Source organism: Manis pentadactyla, chromosome 12 (assembly GCF_030020395.1).
Source record: "Manis pentadactyla isolate mManPen7 chromosome 12, mManPen7.hap1, whole genome shotgun sequence".
NCBI classification, from domain to species: Eukaryota; Metazoa; Chordata; class Mammalia; order Pholidota; family Manidae; genus Manis; species Manis pentadactyla.
Window position 1 is genome coordinate 57,313,987 of NC_080030.1, and position 20,030 is coordinate 57,334,016.

The window sequence follows — 20,030 nt, forward strand, 5'->3', positions numbered from 1 at the left end:
AACTTGAAATAGTCATTAGTGATTCGTGATTTACTCCTACAGAGTAACTTATGCACAGTGGAATGTGAACCATCCAAATGGTAAGCAAATGCCATCACAGTAAGTACGACATAAATGTTCTCCAGACTAGCACTCCAGAAACAACTCTTATCCAACTTTTAATACCAAGTCATTCAACAAACGTTTAAATACTTAAGATTTTTCACAAAGGGTTTCATCACAGATTATTTTCCTAGGATAATATGCAAGTCCTTTAATTTCAAATGACTTTCAAAATCTAAGACATTAAACAAACAAAATAAGAAAAAAGCATCAGTCTAGCTGGGATCCCAGCCAATGAAAACTTTACTTCATGGAAAAAAAAAATTGTTAAGTCCACAATCTCACTGTGAGGATGGAAACAATCACCCCAAATGTGAATCAGTATGGATATTATTATGCAAACAAAAGGGTGCTGAAGAAATGGAGCAGTCAGTCCTTGGCTAAGTGATTCCCTTTAAAAGAGTCTCACGGATACGTATATGCACTGCTAGACAGCAGGAGTTAGTAGGATCCTGGCATAATTTGTCTCTTTCATTTTATGAAAATACTCTCATAATTGAAGTCATACAGGCATTTTACTTTGAATTATGGACCTTCAGGCTTACTTCCTTTAACATAAAGATTTGAAACAGTGTTACAACCTGTGATGTCTACTCTATATTTTTCATTACTGAATACTGTAATTATGGCTGCATGTAGTTAAACAATATACAAAAACATATAATGTATTTCAATATGTCAAAGTTATGCATTTAAAAACCACTAATCACACATAGCCATTATCAAATATCGACATTCTATGATTCGTGAAATAAACAGAAAACTTTGAGAGAGGGTCTATTCGATCTATTTAGGCAAGAGTTAGCTAAGAGTATAAAGCTATACAGTATAAAGCATAAACATCCTGAGCAATATGAAAAACAACCATAATATATTTGTATATCTTTGTTGAATAAATATTTTAACTTCCTGTGCACAACTTTAATCTACTGTTTAGTTCCGGGTCAAAATGAAGTAACCCAAATATGCACTCTGTTATATAAAAGGCCCAGAGGATGAAATTACATCTCTGTCTAATAAGGTCCTTTGAAATCCTATATTAGAGTAACTTAGCAGCCAAATTATTTTTCTTCTGTTAATGCTGACTGAGCAGTAAATAATAACTAAGAGAAAAACAAACACGTAAAATAAAGTGTTTTACACCTTTGCTGGAGGTTTCTTAAATGACCCTGGTCTACCAACAACCTTAGTACAAGTCAAAATGCAATTATTTGGTGGACCCCTGCATTATTCAATGCAGTTTTCATGGGGCTGATCTTAATTTCCAGATGTTAAGAAGCTGTATACAAAAGTGTTCACATTTTAGTGTTGAGGTCGAAATGAATCAAACATCTTGTTTCAAGACGCAGGCTGTTGTTAAGGTTTTTCCTTGATAAGGTGCTTAAGCACCTCTCACTAATTGCAAAACACATTTTTGTATTTGTAAAATAAGGGTTTGGATAGTGTCACTTGTAAAGGTCCCTACCACCTTAAAGCAAATCCTCAAGCCCTCCATATCAAGCAAGGCAACATGACAAGAAGATAAAGTGGATAAGAGAGTCAAAGTAAAAGAAATGCAAGTATGCTTCTGAATCTTCCTAAAGATCCAAATCTAAAAAACCAGCACAGACTCCAAACTCCACCCAAACCTCCTCACTTTTTTCTTTTCTTTTACTTGAGGAATAATTGATATAAAATACTGTATTCTTTTCAGGTGAACAACATAGTGATTTGACATTTATAAACATTGAGTAATGATCACCATGATAAGTCGAGTTACCACCTGTCACATACTAAGTTGTCACAAGCCCTGATTTTAATCAGTAGATTAAAAAATAAATACCATCTATTTTATAATCTTTACTCCTCTCGCAGCAGTTCTGCTGTGAAAGATCTGTGAATTAAACAAAACATTAATAGAAAAAATGGGCACAAATCAACTTTTTTCTCTTCTTATCTATGAAACTCTAAATATTCCATTTTATTTTTTGATGGAAGCATGAGTCAGGGTGAAGAACTGAAAAATAAATAGGGCATTTTCCAAGCAGAGCAAATTGACCTAGCAGGTAATATCATCAGCTCAGGAGCCGGACTGCCTGAGTTAAAATTCTCCTCCCCTCAAACCATTTACAGGTCGGGTCTCACCCATAAACTGATGGATAATAATAGTGGCCACCTCATCAGGCAGTTGTGATAATTAAATTAATTAATACACATAAAGCACTTAGAAAGCCCAAGTAAGACTGCATAAATGTTAGCTGTGAGCATCTGGGGCTCACAATCTAGTTATAATTCAGTGTCCACATGTGTCATCCACAGCAGTTTGGCAAATAATGAAAGCTAAGCAAAGTAGACAATGTCTGTCCTTTTTTTTTTTTTAACTCTACTCTGCTTTTTGGATAGACCTTCTTCCACCCTGCTATCCTGGCTCCTGCCAAGAGAGTTAACATGAACTTCTATAAATAATGGTTTCAATGCAAAAAAATAAACTTGGAGTGCTAATACACAGTCTTGCCCTGGCCAACATGACCTACTTTGCAATAGGAACAGAGAAAATGTCTTTCAATAATCGATGTATCGAATTCTAGATCACCTACCACTTTTTTTAATAACGGCTGTTGCTAATCTGTTTTATACTACTTAAGCATCTAATCCGACCACACTTCCACCCACGTTCTGATATTGTGTGAGCAACTGAACTTCCCTCCTATGTTAGCAAAAAAACAAATACCACCAAAGGAGAACATTTTGTAATATTCAGGGGTATATGCGTTCTCTAACATTTGCAGGTTGTAATCCCCTCCTTCATCCCGATGCTCTCTTCTTCATCCTGACCTCCACTGAGCCCCATGATCCTTCTGCAGCCATACACAAGCCTCCTCTTGTTTGAAAAAGGTGCTCCCTTCAATGACTGTTCTGTTTCTCTTATTTAAACACACAAACCTTCTCTTACTTCCTTATCATCTTCTCTGGATTGAACCTCTGAGATGTCTCTTCTCACCACAGCTCTAATGGGACTGTATTCTGAGGGGCCACCATGACCTTGTGATCATCCAGTGAAATAGACTTCTTCCCACTCCCTATTCTGCTCGACCTCCTGAAATGTGGGATAGTGATGACAATTCCTTTTCAAAGTTATCTTTAGTCACCGGCTCTGAAGACAGTCTTATACCAATCTTCCTTTTGTTTCCCTATCTCTTCTCAGTCTCTCCTGCTCTTTCTTTCTCCTTTTACTTCACAAACATGGTATTCTCTTAGGTTTATCCTCACCTTTCTGCCCTCTTGCCAGACATCATCTCCCTTTATATACAGAATCTCAAGGAAAATACTACTGTGCTCCACATGGCCAGCCTAGACATTTCCCCCATGGCACAACAAAGCTTCACTAGTTGCTAGTTTGACATGTTCTCAAAAGTTCTAAATTCAAACACATCTTTCTTTCCTTAAGCTACTGACACCTGCTCCTCAGCTCTCCTACTGTTTTTTTCTTAAGCTTGGAACTTCAGGATGAGCCTTGCCTTTTCCTGCTCTACATCTGCTCTTCACCCTTTCTCCTGTTAACCCTGTTTGGTTAGTTGCTAAGTTAAACAAAGCTTCCTTTTCAAGTTCTTTTCATTGTTTCTTTCCTTACTCTCTTTTCATTGTCACATTAGTTTAGGCCAGGAATTGGCCAAGTATGGTCTGCAGCCTGCCACCTGTTTATCTAAATAAATCTTTATTGGAACACAGCCATGCCCATTCATTTATGCATTGTCTATGACTGCCCTCAACATTCCACCAGCAGAGGTGAGAAGTTGTACAGAGACTACTGGATGGTCAGAAAACCCCAAATTACTTACTGTCTTGCCTTTTATGGAAAAAGTTTGCTGGCCCTAGTTTCAGCCCTTGTCAGCTCACACACAAACTGTTTCATGGTACCTCACACCACCTTCCATGCCCAGTTTTACACCTTCACTAATCTTCCTACCATCTGGTTAATTTTCCTAAAACATAATTAAAAAAAATATCACACTCTCACTCAAAAATTATGTGGCTTTCTATTATGTCCAAGACAAAAGTCCAAAAAGACAGGGCAATATCTTATACATTTCAATAGTCCATGTAGTGGCAAGCATTATGCTGGACACCAAACATGTTAACATCTAAGCTTAGCTTGAAAGATCTCCTTTCACTCTGGGCTCAAACTCGGTCAGATTTCCCATGTCTCTACATCTTCACCCGGACAAACCTTCTGAATCAGTAATTCTAATCCACTCTCAGTTCCTGGGGAGACCTTATTACCCTATATGTTGCACTTCTGCCTTCATTCCTGCTATTCGTCAAACCAGGAGAGGTTCTCTTATAACCATACAATTTCATCGAATCTCAAGACCCAGTGAAGGTATGACCTAGTCTATCTATAATTCCTTTCTTGACCTTTCTTGAATAGACTTTTCCTGCTGAGAGCATAGTACTTATTCTATACTTGGCAGTGTCATTTTGCTTTCTAGATTAAACTGTATTATAGTGTGTTTGCCTTTTCATCTCTGTTCCCTCAATAATTTAATAGAGCGTATTATATTAAATTTTCAGGTAAACATCAATATCTTGCAGGGAATAAATATATAAACAACTCACTGAAAGCAGACACAATATAGATCAGTGATTCCTGCCTGCCCTCCTCCCCCCCACCAGAAGTCCACATCTACGGACTTTTTTAATTGTCACTAGAGAGTCGGGGAGGTGCTACTGACATCTAGTGGGTAGATACCAAAAATGCTTCTCAGTATCAGCGCCTAAGACCCCCAATACACACAAAGAATTATCCAGCCTAAATGTCAATAATGATGAAGTTGAGAAACCCTAATGTAGATCAGTTCTTTGCTAAGTTGCAATGCCTAGAAACATCATATCTACAACACAGCAATGAGAAAATAATAAATACTTATTGACTTTTTAAATATTTATGGCTTTTGTTATTTTGAGAGAAAATGCAAAGTGAATGTCTCAATACCCATCCAGCTGCATGCTGGCCCTTTCTCTCCTGAGGGCGGTGAGTCTGGTAGGCAGTGACCCAAGTGTAATACGTGATTTGGCAAATTTGTAAGAAAGCACACAGAAGGAGAGTTCAGCGGCTGTGCTTGGCTCTGTGTGTACAGGTGTTAGGGTGAGAGGGTCAAACCGATGTCTTATGCTCACTGCCATCTTCTCAGCCTCTGAATTTGGATGCTCCAGGGATGCTCGCTCTTAGACTTACTTTCTTGGCAATCTCAACCAACAACACTTCTTCAAATATCACTGATCCCCTGAAGGCTCCCAAATGAATATTTCAAGTCCAGCCTTCTCTCCTGAGTTCCAGATGGTTGCATCTAACTGACTGTGCAACATTTCCACTCCTATATCTAATGTCAGGCAAAACATAATATGTCCCAATTAATTCCATTGCTTAATACTCTTCTGGGCTTAATACTCAGCAGCTCAGCCCCCTTTGACCTCGGGACTCTACCATCTTTACCTGAGGTCTCCTCATTCTTCATGCTACGGGACACAGAGACCAACCTGGAAATGATACCCACATCACTTCCCCTTGCACATTAGTTATATGGTCTTGTCTAAATGAAAGAAGGATAGAAAGATAGTCTTGAAGCACCACAAAAGAGGGCTATGAAACAGCACTGGTGAAAACACAACATGTCGCTGATGCCATGTCTAAACCTGAATTCCTGATTTCTGCCCTCAGTATGTTCCTTCCAAGTCACCTCGTTTCAGTAAATGCCAAACCCATCTTCCCATTGCTCAGGACAAAGATCTTGAAGTCATCTCTGACTCTTTCTTTCTCTCATAATTCACATCCAACCCATTAAAATCATCTTGGCTCTACCTTCAAAATATATCCTGAATCCAACTCTCTCTCACGCCTCCCACTGCTATCTTGCCCATTTCTATCTGGATACTTAACAATAGCTCAGTTTCTAGTCTCGTCATCATACAGTCTATTTTCAACATAGCAGATGGGGCAATTTTTAAAAACTTAACTAACATCATGTTATCCCTAAGCTCAAAACCCTCTAATTGTTTCACATTATCACTCAGAGAAAACCTCAAACTCTTACAATGGCTTGCAAACAAACCCTTATACAATCTGTACTCCTCCACTTACACAGTCCTGTCCTGATTACTTCCTTATCTCCACCTTGTTTTCTCCACCACTGCCACCAACACTGGTCTCTTTTCTGTTCCTTGAACATACCAGGAATGCTGCTATCTCATAGTTTATGCAGTTGCTATTTCCTCTAACCAAGACCCACTTTTCTCTGATACCAACATGTCTCACTCCTTTACCTCCTTCAAAACTTTGCACAAATGCCATCTTCTTAGGGAGATCCCAGGACTACTCTCCAAAAACCTCAGCTTTCTCACTCACCCTCCTTGACCCCAGAACTGCCTATTCTCCTCTCTGCTTTATTTTACCCCCTTGCACTTATTACCATCTTACATACTATGTATGTTTGCTGTTACCTCCCCCCACTAGAATATAAGCTCCATGAAAATAATGTTTGTCCATTTTGTCCACCAACATATAAAATCATGTTTCAAATATAGCAGTTTTCCACAAATACTCACTGAATAAATTAGTAGCCACCATCCAAGTCTCACTTTAAGATGTTAGAACTTGATTATCATCTTATAATCTTATACTAAACTACAATTTTGGGGAGGACGGGTAATGTATTTATCTTTTAATCCTTAGTTTAGCAAAGTTCCCAGCAAAGAGAGGGAGATATTTAAATTTTTTTGTTGAATTTGCTGAATTATCATTTAATTTTCATACATTTTGCTATTTCATGGCTGACTTCCTGTTCAAAATACTTAGTAATGAAGGTTGTGTGTGGTTGATTTGTAATCATGGTGGAATGGGTTACATTTCTTACAAAGACCTGTGATATTTAAAACCTTTGCTTTATATTTAAAGAAGTTGAGATCAAGTTGAGTTTTAATGCATACTCTAAGATACCATATGTGATGAAGGGTCTGAAAGCCATTTAAGTTCATCAAAGCACGTAAGATAATACGTTTAGCAGCATGGATTCTAAATAAGACTACGTGAACTGACATGCCATGAGCACAGTCTTCTAGCCATCACAACCTTGAATAGGATCTCTAAGCACAGCTTCTGTGTACTCTTCAGACTGGGGTTATGACCGAGCCTGTCACACAGGGCTGTTGTGTGGTTCAATGAGAGGAGTAATAGAAAACACTTACTTAGCTTGACCCCTGTCAATAAACGCAAGTCCTTCTCATCAGTGAACATTTTCCATTTGCCGCACACCTTATAACAAAAGTGATATTACAGTAATTTCCTCATTTCTCAAAATTATTAGGGCATTAAAGAAAAGGTTATATTTCTACCATAAATAGTTATCTTCATTTTAATTCATAAGGTAGAACTATTGGACAATCAATTTACCATATGTAAGTTATAAGTTCAGATAAGAGACTTTTCTTACCCAAAGATATCTTAGCTCTTATTTGCATCTATATTGTCCAAACAAAGGGTTTAAAGCTGTTGACATCTATCTTGCCCAGGATCAGCAAGTATAAGACTCTGGTGTCACCCTTTCTCCTTACCAAGACCATGCTAGATTGCACTAAACTGATGTTAGTCTTCCAATGAGTCAGAAGGTAGCTTTAGGTTCCTTCTCAACATAGGCAGCTGCTACCAACTGAGGACAGGTGACAGAAGAAAAACCTAATATTGACTCTCTAGATCTTGGCAAATGGTATAGATCACAATCCACATTCTATACAATATGGGGCTCCCTCTACATATATCTACATGTGTATGCTAAAATTTCTGAAAAAAATTTAATAAAAAATAATTTTAGAAAGTCATAGATGATAATTCATAGAATCTTGTTATAAATCCTTATAAGCATGCAAAAATATAGATATTCAGAATTAGAATATTGTTTAAGATAAAAGAATAAGTCTTAATGATTAATAAAAATTTTAATATAGCTAAGGTATCTACTTTATCTACTTTAAAACTGTAACTTCATAGTTTAGGTACTCTATTATATAATTGCAAAACAAAGCTGCATTTGGCAACTGGGAGTTATAAGAGTTCTGAAATTGATTCGGCTTTTAGCAGAATTCCATTGAACTCTGAAGTATATTATCCAGTTGGATGGTGTAAAAACTATATGTTTTTTTAACGAGTTTAAAGGCCTTTTAAACTAGTTCAGACCCTTCATCACATATGGTATCTTAGAGTATGCATTAAAACTCAACATGATTCTTTTAACTAGTTTAAAGGCCAAGTTTTTCTCAACAGATTTGTAACCTCAAAAAAGATAATATGATTTTGGTTAAATCTAAATATAATACATTGCATGCATGCAGCTTAAACTGATTCGGAGTACCCCCCAAAAAACAATTAGAATAAGAGGATTTCAGGATTTTGATAATGACACATTATTTAAAATGAAAAAATGATTTAAACTGAAACTAATCAAAATATTTTCTTGCATAATGTTGAAACACTAACAGAAATTGGTGATTGTGAAGCCCTACGTCTAGAAGATAAGTTCTATATACAGCAGCTAAAACCTGTCCAAAAGGCTCAGATAATAGCACAGGTTTTAAAGATGGCTAGTGGCTATAATCAAAGATGACGCTATAGGGTCTCTACAAAGAGCTAAGGGATAATATGAAGTCATTATTCTAAGGGAGAAAAACAGAGACAGAAAAGAGATTAATTTGTTAAACTGAATCTAGAATTTTAATACACATTTTAAGTTAGGTTTGATGCAAGAGAATAAATACTATTTATATCTATAAATACACATGAATTTCTAAAAATACTGCTGAAATACATAATATATAACATGGATCCAATGGATGTTAACTAATTTAGACCTCACTAATGGAAATACGTCATCAATAATATAAGTAAGTTAATTGACTCAGTACAGTGTTGACATATGTAGGAATATTCAGAGCCTTAATGTTTAATACCATGAAATGCAATCCTACCATAAACAGTAACTTACTTATCTCATTTATTTATAGCCACTAGTGTTTTATTATATAGCATATAGTACTTAAAATTAACAAATGATGTTTTTTTAAAAACTACCTACTTTTATGAATAATTTAGACCAGACTCCTCTCACTTTAATAAAAATGAATTAGACCAGAAAAAAAAAATCTGTGGGAATATTCAGCCCAAAATAGTACTTCAAAATATCTTGATGTGTAAGGGTACTATAGAAGCTATAAAAATAAATATTGCTTAGTGCATATTTGAATACAGTGAATATAACATTTCACAGTATCAAAGGAATTTCTGATTTTTAGTGTAGTAGTATCTATGCTAATTAGCAAGAACTGTACTATATTAACACAAACATTTAGTTAAAGATTGTAGTAAGCTATAATTGGATATAAAAAACTGCTTCTAAACAATTATGATATCATAATATAGTATTTCAGACAAATATGGAAGTTCCATCTTACTTTAATTGCTTACCTCTTAAAATTCCCTAGATCCTCTAAACCAGACTACAAAATAAGACCTGGATATAATACCAAAAAGAAAAAAAAAATGTTTAAGGACTAAAGTTTGTCCTGATCACATGCTGTTAAACTAGTATTCCACATCATAAGCAATTTTTTAAAAATGTAAGTGAAACATGAATTTATGAGTCAGTGATACATTTTGAGAATAACATTTTGACTTTCTAAAATTTATCAGGCTATTTATCAACAAATCTTACTAAGAGTAGATAAAGTTTTTTTTTTAATTTATTGAATGTAAGCAAGAATTATGCTGAGAAGTAAGGATACAAGATGCAGTAAGACCCGCTATCACACTGAAGTAGGCTGTAATCTAGTAGAGAGGCAAATAAACAGGTAAGATTTCAGTTCTGTGGGGTCAGTCCTGAGAGGTAAACGCTAACGGCGGCACACTGCAGAGGTCCCTGTCCAGCAGGACTAACGGTGTAGAAAAAAAGAGGCAATCTGGGACCACAGCTCAGAGTGAGTGAAACTCATATGGAGTCTTCAAAGTTCACGAGTTATCCAAGTGCAGAGGGAGCCCAGCTGGAAGAGCCTAGATTGCTAAAACAAAGGCATAGAAACCTCATAGACCCTGCAAGATGCAGGGAACCGAAGAAGCCAGAAATGAGATTAGGGAGATACAGATAAGCAGTTAAGTCTGTGCTTTACTACACACACTAGGGACTTCTTCTTGAGGGCAAGGAAGGTGACAGGAATAGCCTGTAAAGGATATTAAGTAGAATAGTGATGTGACCAGGTATGTATTTTAGAAAGACCACTCTAAAAGCAACTTAAAGCAGAAAAAAACAGTCAAGAGATATAATAGAGATTCAAAACAGAAGTTGGAGCAAAGAGAGATACTGAAAATTAAGAATGGACAGGTTTTTGAGATGGGGATGAAAGATTATTATCTGTTTTCTGACTTAACCTAGATAACCTATTCATGATGATGCCACCCACTGAGATGGTGAGTGCCTGAATGGAGGAGACAGGGAGAAAAATTGGGAGAGAGGAGAGTTTGGTGAGTTCACTTTTCATCTGTAGATTTTTGTAGACCTAGGTACTTCTAGGCAGGGAATGAACACATACTCATTAAAGACCATCTGACTGCATCAGGAATTGTATAGCAGCTAATATTTATCAAGTTTTTACCCTAAGCAAAGCATATGCCAAGCTCTTTGTGTAAGTCCTTTTTATTATCCTCCCCACTCTACAGATCAGAAAGAGTTTAAGTAATTCCCAATTGTTGTGAAGTATTTAAATGTCAAGGAGGTCTGATTTCACAGCTCAAGCCTTTAGTCACTATACTATGTTGTATCATGCAAAATCCATTACAGGTTTAGGACCAGATAAAAGTCATTCAGTTCTAATCTCTGCTGTTTAACAGTTGTTCAACCTTGATACTCTCTAAGCCATCCTTTCCTCATCTATAAAGTGTTGACCATAACAATTAAATAGCAAGGGATACAAGGACTGAAGAGTGCATGGAAAATGCTAGATGGAGTGTGCATGTGCAATAATGGCATTTAGTGTTATGTCTGTGCTAGAGAAATAACTCTTCTTGGAGTAAAATAGTTTTGATCTAAGTAAATTCCCTTTCATCTTCTTATGAACTTTCTTTTATTTCCACCTTACTTGTTTTATATCTTAATAAACACTGTCATTTTTCAAAAAGTTTTGATACATTAATATAATCTGCAACATTTGAAGTAATTTCAAGATTTCATTCAAATAGAAATCATTTCAACATAAAGGGGGTCTATTTTGCTTTTTTGACATTACTAGGGTGATGAATGTCAAAATAAGAAAACCCAAAAAACCAATAAGGCCAGGTGATGTTATGAAAGGAGCTTTGGACTTGGAGTCAGAAGACCTGTGTGAAGTCCCAAGTCTGATGCTTATAAGCATCAGCAACATGGGCAACATGGGCAAGTCACTGAGAAGTCCCTGTGCTCCTTTGCACATGTACAAGATGAACACATTGGCTTATATGTTCTTCTAAATCTTCTGAGGAAGGATTTACAATTTTTTAAAAATCAAAGCCATTAAGCCATGAACACTTGACAAAACTTCAAGCTTCCTGTGGCTTAAACCAGAAGCACCCACTCTTGATGGCCTATCAAACCACAACACAGATAAGGAGCTTCCAATTTGACTCTCCACCTGAGTTCAATGGGGAGGGGAAAGAAAGAAGGCACCAGAGAATTATTTTCTTCCCTTAAAAAATCTCTTCTATTCTCACCACAAACTCAGCAGCTGTGTTCAAGAGGAGTCCAGAAGGTTTCCTTAGATTTCTGGTTCTCAAACCTGACTGTATATTAGTAACACCAGGAACTTTAAAAAGAGTTTTTTTCATACTGAACTCCATAACACTAATATATCACTAGGAAGAAACTACATATAATTTGCAAGTGCTAGGTTTCACTTTGTAAAAGGTGGTATGAACCACCTTGGGTAAGAACTTCACTCTAGTGTTAAACACAGAAACATCCCTTTATGTTATATCCTTTAACCTCCACTGCACTGAAAATGAAAATTCGCTCAACTATACACACACAGCTGGATCAGCCATTCCAGTTTTTGGGGACTCCACCTGCTTTGGCTCTAAAAGTTCCATGTCCTGGGAAAACCTGAGTCTCTGGAAAACAGGGACAATCAATCTAACACACACAAACACAAACGGACACACACACTCACACATATACACTTTTAAGTAACGCTCAGTAATAATAGAACAAGTACAGATCAACAGTAGCCTTCTGTGAAGCATCACCACTGAGATGACATCTTTATTCACTCAAGTACATGGTCACACTTACAAACCTCTGAGGCCACTGGGACTTACAAAGGGACCTACAAACATGCAATAGCATAGGTGACATATCATCCATCATACTATCATTCATTCTGCTAGAGGTCACACTATGAATATTTAAGTTCAATGCCTAGCATTAAAAAAAGAAAAACTACTTTGAAGTCCCTGCCTCCCAACCCCATTTGTCTACTTTTCTATAAAAATTTAGGCAACTCTTCAACAATAATATTTCCACCATTTGACAGATTTTTTAATAGTTTTATGGCTTAGAAATTTTTTGTTACATATCTCCTGTAATGATGCTATGTGAAATTGAGAGTATAATATAAAATGAAATTAGACAATAGTTATGTCTGTATGAAAAGACTCATTTATCAATTCAAGTGAACACTTATTAGAAAATTAACTTAGAATGGCATGTATACAGCAGAATACATATTTTAAAATTGAACATATCACAGAAATCTTTTCTAAAACCACATTATTATACACAAACACATTGTCCTCTGTCTCCTGATAGAAACATTAGACTCTAAGATCAAGTTATGATCCCACAAGCTAATGAAGAAGAGCATCAGTCTGCATGACACACACTTGGTAGGTACCCCTCTCCTCACTTACGGCCTTGCTGGCTGTCTGCGGGCAGAAAGTGTGGGCCACAGGGGGCGGCAGTGTGGGAGCGTGGGGAACCTTCTACTGGCTCCAGTTTCACACACTGAACTAATGTTGTGGAGACACTACTGATGAGCTAAGAGGAAGTCCATATAAATCCTTTCCCTTTCAGAAACCAGAATCTTTAGACCGACTGCCACCAACTGGTCCATTCTTCACTCTGTAAAGAGCTTAAATAAGGAAAACCCATGAGGCCTGTGGTTGCCATCCCTGAAATGAACAATAGGCTGACTAGCTGTATACTCTCTCTTGTTATGTTTCTGACATTCAGCAATATATGCACTATCTAAGCACATGTAGAATAATACCTAATAAAGGAGGTGTGTAAAACTGTTTAGACTCTAAGGTACTGAATGTGATATCAACAGCTTAGTCCTTCTACCACTGGCTTTACAAGTAGGTAATTAAGGGAGACCTCAAAATATGATATTGTTAAACAGGAAAAGCATAAACTTCCAAAGGTCTGTTTCATGATCTTGAATGAGAATTCAAAATTCAATTAAAAATATGGATAGCAAAACGTGCTTTTTACAATACACAGTAGACCCTTGAACAACATGGGTTTGAACTGTGCTGGTCCACTTATACATGGATTTTTTTCAATAAATATATTGGAAAAAATGGAGTTTTCAACAGTTTGAAAATCATTTTATTTACCTAGCTTACTTTATTATAAAAAAATTACTTTATTATAAAAATAATATACAAAATTAGTATTAAAAATCAGCCATTTATATTATTGGTTAAGCTTTCAATTAAGTAATAGGCTAGTAGTTAATTTTGGGGGGAGTCAAAAGTTATGTGTGGAATTTTTACTGTGCAGGAGGTTGTCCCCCCAAACCCCTGTGTTGTTTAAAGGTTAAGTGTATTCCTTCTATGATGACTTTGCATAGTCTTACCACAACTTTTTCAAGCAAACTAGAGATTGAATTAAGACTTACTGATTGTTCATTTAAATCCTGGGAGTCTTCCATGTGGTTTTCTCACTTTTCCTGCCACTCCCAAGTCGAAGCAGCTTCCTTCAATTAAAATTGGACTATCTGAAATGAAAAGATAGATGCAAAGGGGAAAATGAAAAAAAGTTGTGTTTTTTATTCATTTGTAAAATTACCAAAATGTCCTGTGAGTCACATGACAATAATCCATATTAGAATTAGTTTTAGAAAACAAAATTCATTAACATTGTCCCCATATCTGATAGAAACAATGACCATGTAAATCATATCATGGTAAAATTGGGATATGTCAGCAGCTACACAGGAATTCCGCAGATAAACCAAAGCATCTAAGGACAACTCTGAAGCTACAGACCGTCATAAATACTTAGCATACTATTTTGCTGAGAGAGGTCTGTCATTAAGAAACTGACAGATTAAAAATTAAGAGTTTGCACTAACCATTCCCTTTCTCAAGGACATAAAATTGAGAAAATACAGTATGTATTTTAATATGACAGCTTTCTATTATAGGAAAATTTGTACCAGATGACCAAGATTCAGTCCTAAAGAATATAGTGTTATAAAATTCATGCCAAATTTTTAAAAAGAATGAATACAGGACTGTTATTATAAAGAAGGGATTACAAATATATATGGGAAGAATAATTAGTCAATAAACTATGATGAGACAATAGGTTAACTATTCAAAAAAAGTTTGCTTTTACTCCATACCATACATTAAAATTTTTCTCAGCAAGTTGAAGTTTAAAGAAAAACATATTTTTTTTTAACTGCCAGGTAGAGATGGATTTTATAATAGAGGCAATGGAATATAACACAAAAAAGCCAAACACCCCTTTAACACACACACAAATACTCAAAATTAAAAGATATATGAAAATATAAATAAATTACCTGCACAAACACCAAGAACAACGGGCTAATGTCCTTACCATATAAAGAGCTCTCACAGTATAAACAGAAAGGCACACACATCCCTACAGAAACATGGTCAGTCACCACAAAACAATGTTCAAACTCACTAATAAACGAAGTACAATTTAAAATAATAATGCATTTCAAGCCCTTGAAATTCTAATTCTAAAAATAAAAGAATATAGGAAGTTTAAAAAGTGTTCATCACAGGCATTAATATAAATTACGGAACTCACATTTCAATGAATACTGATATGATATAAAAAAATTTTGAACACATAATTTAAGTGGAAAGTACTCCAATCTGCAGAAACAGTATGTTCCCAATTCATCTTATTAGGCATTCAACATGTGTAGGTGTTTTACTCAGTTTTACCTATATCCATTCACATATTCCCTACTACAACCAGGTAGAGATGGTTTTAGTTTCATTTCTGCTTTAAGGTATTTTCTACAATAAACCTAGTACTCCCCTTATTAGCATACAAAATATTTTTTAAATTACAAAGGAAAATTAAAAAGTAAATTGTTTTATGCATATACAAACAGTGACACAGATCAAAGATTCTTCTTTTCAAGCTTAAGAGTCATAAAATGGCAATGGTAACTTATATGTATGCAATGTGACAGTCCCAGTAAGATACTGATTACAAATACTCTAAAACCAGAAAAGTGTCATTTAAAAAAAAAGCAGTTTTAAAGTGCATATGAAATGGGGAGGGGGAGAGTACATACAAAGCACATTGAGAGGTGTTTCAGTATATGTTTGAATTCAGGAAGGTAAGTAGGCAAGGAGTTCTACACTTAAAGATGTCATTTCCTGGGCCTGAGAAATGGTGACCAGATACAGCACAGCTCTTTGCCGCTCACCTCACACTTCCATCTTCTTCTCTCACTCTCCCCCATCTCCTACAGACTGATTCCTAGTATGGAATCTGGGTCTCTCACCCTCATCCTGATTCTAGCTGATCCCTTGCTTGCTCCTCCTATCACAGCAGGCCTCTGGACCCTGGACCTGTGCACTGCACCCTCCGCTGGTGGCCAGGAGCACTCCAGCCCAGGCTCACACAGGATATGGTGCGCACCAGGGTTAGGTGCGGGCCTCTGGTCCAACTGATGCTGACCTGCTGAGACTCACGCTTGCCACCTCCTGGATGGAACTGTGGCTGATCATCTCTCTAGAGACATATCCTCCTCACTATCTGGATAACAAACTAGCCAAGTGTTCTCTTGAAGGGAAGATTCTGGTGTTCCTTTTCATTTTAATAGACACATGGATAAGGATAAGATGAATGGTAACTGTACCAAACACTGACCCAGATTACAAAGAGAAGGTACAATGGATTCAACTACTAAGTGCAGAATGAAAACTCTGTATTTATTGAATAGAGAAAAACAGCCCCAGAAGTAAAAGGACACACCAGATTATGGAAAATGTCTTCAGTAAATTCTGTGATTGTGATATTGAGAACAAAGAAATTGGTAAGGAACAGTTTAAGAGACTATTTAATGATTAAGTAAGGATATGAAAATACAAATCATTTTTAAGAAAATTTAAATAAACAAACATAGAAAAGTGTTTACTCTCACATTGCCAATATGTAAACTTAAGCAACAAGTTATCCATTTGGGATTATACATATTCAAACATACAAATACATATATTTGGATGTATATATATCAATAATCAAACCACTTTAAATATTGATAATATTCATTATCAGAAAGGATACAGTGGAAAAAGTATCCTCATTCAATTGCTAGTGATGTCAAGTTTTCCAATGCTTTAGAAAGCAGTATCCCTGAATTTTAAAAGCTACAAATTCATTTGAACTTTTACCCAGTATTAACTTTCCTAAGGAATAAACTTCCCCAAAAAAAGTCACAAGATATTTACTAGTGTTATTCATGATAATAAAAACTAGAAACAGCCACATCTTTGCAGTTGACTGATCAAACAAATTACAATCAATTTAATAAGGTATAATTTAATGATCAAAAGAGTAATCATAAAAACAACATGGATGGACAGTGACTGTGAACGGGTATGTGGGGGGGACTTGGTGAAGGGGGAGCCTAGTAAACATAATGTCCTTCATGTAATTGTAGATTAATGATACCAAAATAAAATTTTTAAAAAAAACATGGGAAAGTGAAAGTTACTGATTGTGTAAGTGAAAAAAATCAGAACACAAAATTTTAGTTACACTAACACAAATGTACAATTAAGCATGTACCTAGGATATTGATTAAAAGGAAACGTAAAAAAAATAAAAAATACTTGATAAAGAATTATATTTTTTGGTTTCACATACTTAGATTGTTGCTGGTATAAAATTTTATTTTTTTCCACTATCATACAAGAACACAGAGTAAGGATATAATCCTAAAATGGTTTTATAAGATCAGTACAGCAGTAAAGATGAATTCTCTAGATAGACTATTTCTCCAAGTGGCCTCTCTGGCTTCTACATGGATTAAATTTCAAAGCCACAGTAGTATCTTTAAAGGTAGACACTCATTCTCTTATTTACTAGTGTTATCTAGAGCACCTAGCTCAGTGCCTGGCAAACATCAGATGTTTACTAAATATCAATTGAATAAAGGACACAATTAATGGTGGGTGAAATCATATACAATGTATCTGATGATGGGAATGAAAAAAATAAACAGCCAGGTGATTTAATGTCTCAAAATTCTGTCTCAAATATGTGTCCATTTCAAGAAAAATTCTGTTTAGTCCTACATATCTCAGGTACATAATTGATTTCACTTTACTTTTCACATTGTACAAATACAGTGAGAACAGAAACTTTGGGGGAATATTACTTCCTAAACTAGAATATTATAAACTTTCAGAAAATTTGATATTGAGAATTAGTCCACCAGCTATTTTCCTACTTGCTGACCTAACAATAAAATATGCCTGTAATCAAATTACTATTGATAGCAACTTAATCTAATGTTTACTTATGCCATAAGTAAACCAGGTGACTTAGAACAACAGAATTTTACTCTCTCGTAGTTCTGACAGCAAAAAGTCCTAAATTAAGGTGTTGGCAGGTCCATGTCCCCTCAGAGGCTCTAGCAAAACATCTTTCTTTGTCTCTTCCTATTTTCTGGTGTTGGCCAACTATCTTCGGCATCCCTTGGCTTTTTAGATGTATCACTCCAATCTCTACCTCCATCATTTTGCAGTGTTTTCTCTGCCTCTCTCTTCATATGGCCTTCTTTGTGTGTGTGTGTCTGTGTCCAAATTTCCCTGTTTTTATAAGGACACCAGTTAGATTAGGACCCACCCTACTAGTTAGACCTCATCTCAACTTGATCACATTTGCAAAAGTCCTTTCCAAATAAGGTCATATTCACAGGTAAGGGAGTCAGACTTGAACATATTTTTTAGGGGACACAAGTCAACTCATGACACAAGCAGAGTTATCACATTGAAATGATTTTTAAGATGTGTTTTAAGTTTAAATGTGTTATTTCCAGAAAGGATACATGAGAATCAAATTAAGGATCTTGATCATTAGGAAAGAAGTGATCATCTTCTAGAAGGACCAACATCTCAGGGCACTGGTGATAACGTAATTGAAATTAAAAATTAAGACTTCAGGAAATATGTTGAGCATGAAACAATTAAGCAAAAACTAGCCCTTTTTTTGTTAACCAGAAGTTCAGAATCTATTTAATGTTCCATTTGGAGAGCTACTTGCATCAATGTTCCATGTTACAACATATTACTTTGCTTTATGTTTCCTTAAAATTGAGATTAATTGTTACTTAGTTTAACTTTTTTTTACAACGTGAATTTCTTTCTTTGCCAAACACTCCAAGGTACTAAAATATTATGAGCCCAGTGATTTTATATTACTGAATCAAGTAAAACTACCCAGGCTAATTTCAGACAGAGTATTATTTTACATCATAATTTTGCAGTGGTTGTTCTGCTAAATCCTTTAACATTTAATTTTCACAAATTTATGAGAAAAAGACAAGAACACTCTTCAAATCAAGTAAGAGAAGTACTACCTCATAATAAAGATATAAAATTAAGGAATAACAGGAACCTCCTGCTGCTTTATGAGGCAATAATCTGGTTCTCAGCTCTATTTCAAGGCCATTCTCCCAAAAAGGTGATTTTAAAACAGGAATAATAGCAGCCCCACCCACTCCAATTTAGATAATTCTTCTGCAGTTAGGTTTCCAATACACTGAAAATTGATCATACCCTTTTCTTTTAACTCTGCTCCAGAAGTGAGCTCAAAACTTGTGTCTTAGAAAGTTAGAATTTTAAAAGTCAGCAATTCTTCTTATTTAAATGTATAATAAAAGCCATGGAACAGGTTTCAAAACAATTCTTGGAAATGAAAAGAGGTACTGAGGCCCAGTCCAGGTGGTGGAGACAGCAAGGGAGCTAAGCCTTAGGGAAGATGCTGACAGACGTTTGGGAAGTTGGTGGAGGTTGTGTGATACAGCCCTGATCCTCTGTCTTTCTAATCAAAACTTCAACAAAACTAGAGTGTCCAGGCATGTTTACTCTAGCTAACTAACCATGAACATGAAGGGGGTGGCTCTTTGTGCCACGGCTGGCATGGGACGAGGACAGAGCGGCATGTGGGAATACTACACCTCTAGACTACGCATACAAATGGCACCGCCTCCCACTGGTTGCTACGCCGGACACCTGGGCTTTGCCATGGACTCCTTACCCAGTCCTCCCCACGACTGATAAATTACCATGTCCTCCAGTAGCTCAGAGAGTTCATGCCAATCTCTCCATGTTTCTCTCCTCACAGCCATCATGGCATTGCTGACCTTTGCCAGGACTGGAGTAGCAGCCTCCTGAGGATCACCCTTCCTCGAGTTCTGCTTCCAGGACCCCATTTTTCAGAGTGCATTCAGAGTGATAGTTTAAAATAAAGATTTGATTTTATACTCTTAGAACAATTCAGAGTTGTACTCTACCCTTAGGATAAACCCTGATCCTCTGGAAGCTGCCACGGTGCCTAGCAGAGCACCTCTCTGCCCAAACGACTCGTGAAGGT

At 36.1% G+C, this 20,030-nt stretch overlaps 1 protein-coding gene across 13 annotated transcripts in view; it reads right to left on the reverse strand.

The window, feature by feature from the left end:
• EYA4 (EYA transcriptional coactivator and phosphatase 4) overlaps positions 1-20,030 on the reverse strand; it is a 288,859-nt gene that overhangs the window by 210,786 nt on the left and 58,043 nt on the right. For all 13 annotated transcript variants that reach the window (XM_036903751.2, XM_036903760.2, XM_036903757.2 and 10 more), the window contains one exon: positions 14,050-14,148. In XM_036903751.2, coding sequence (XP_036759646.1) covers positions 14,050-14,082 — 33 coding nt within the window. In that variant the 5' untranslated portion in view covers positions 14,083-14,148. The remainder of the gene's footprint in view (positions 1-14,049; positions 14,149-20,030) is intronic.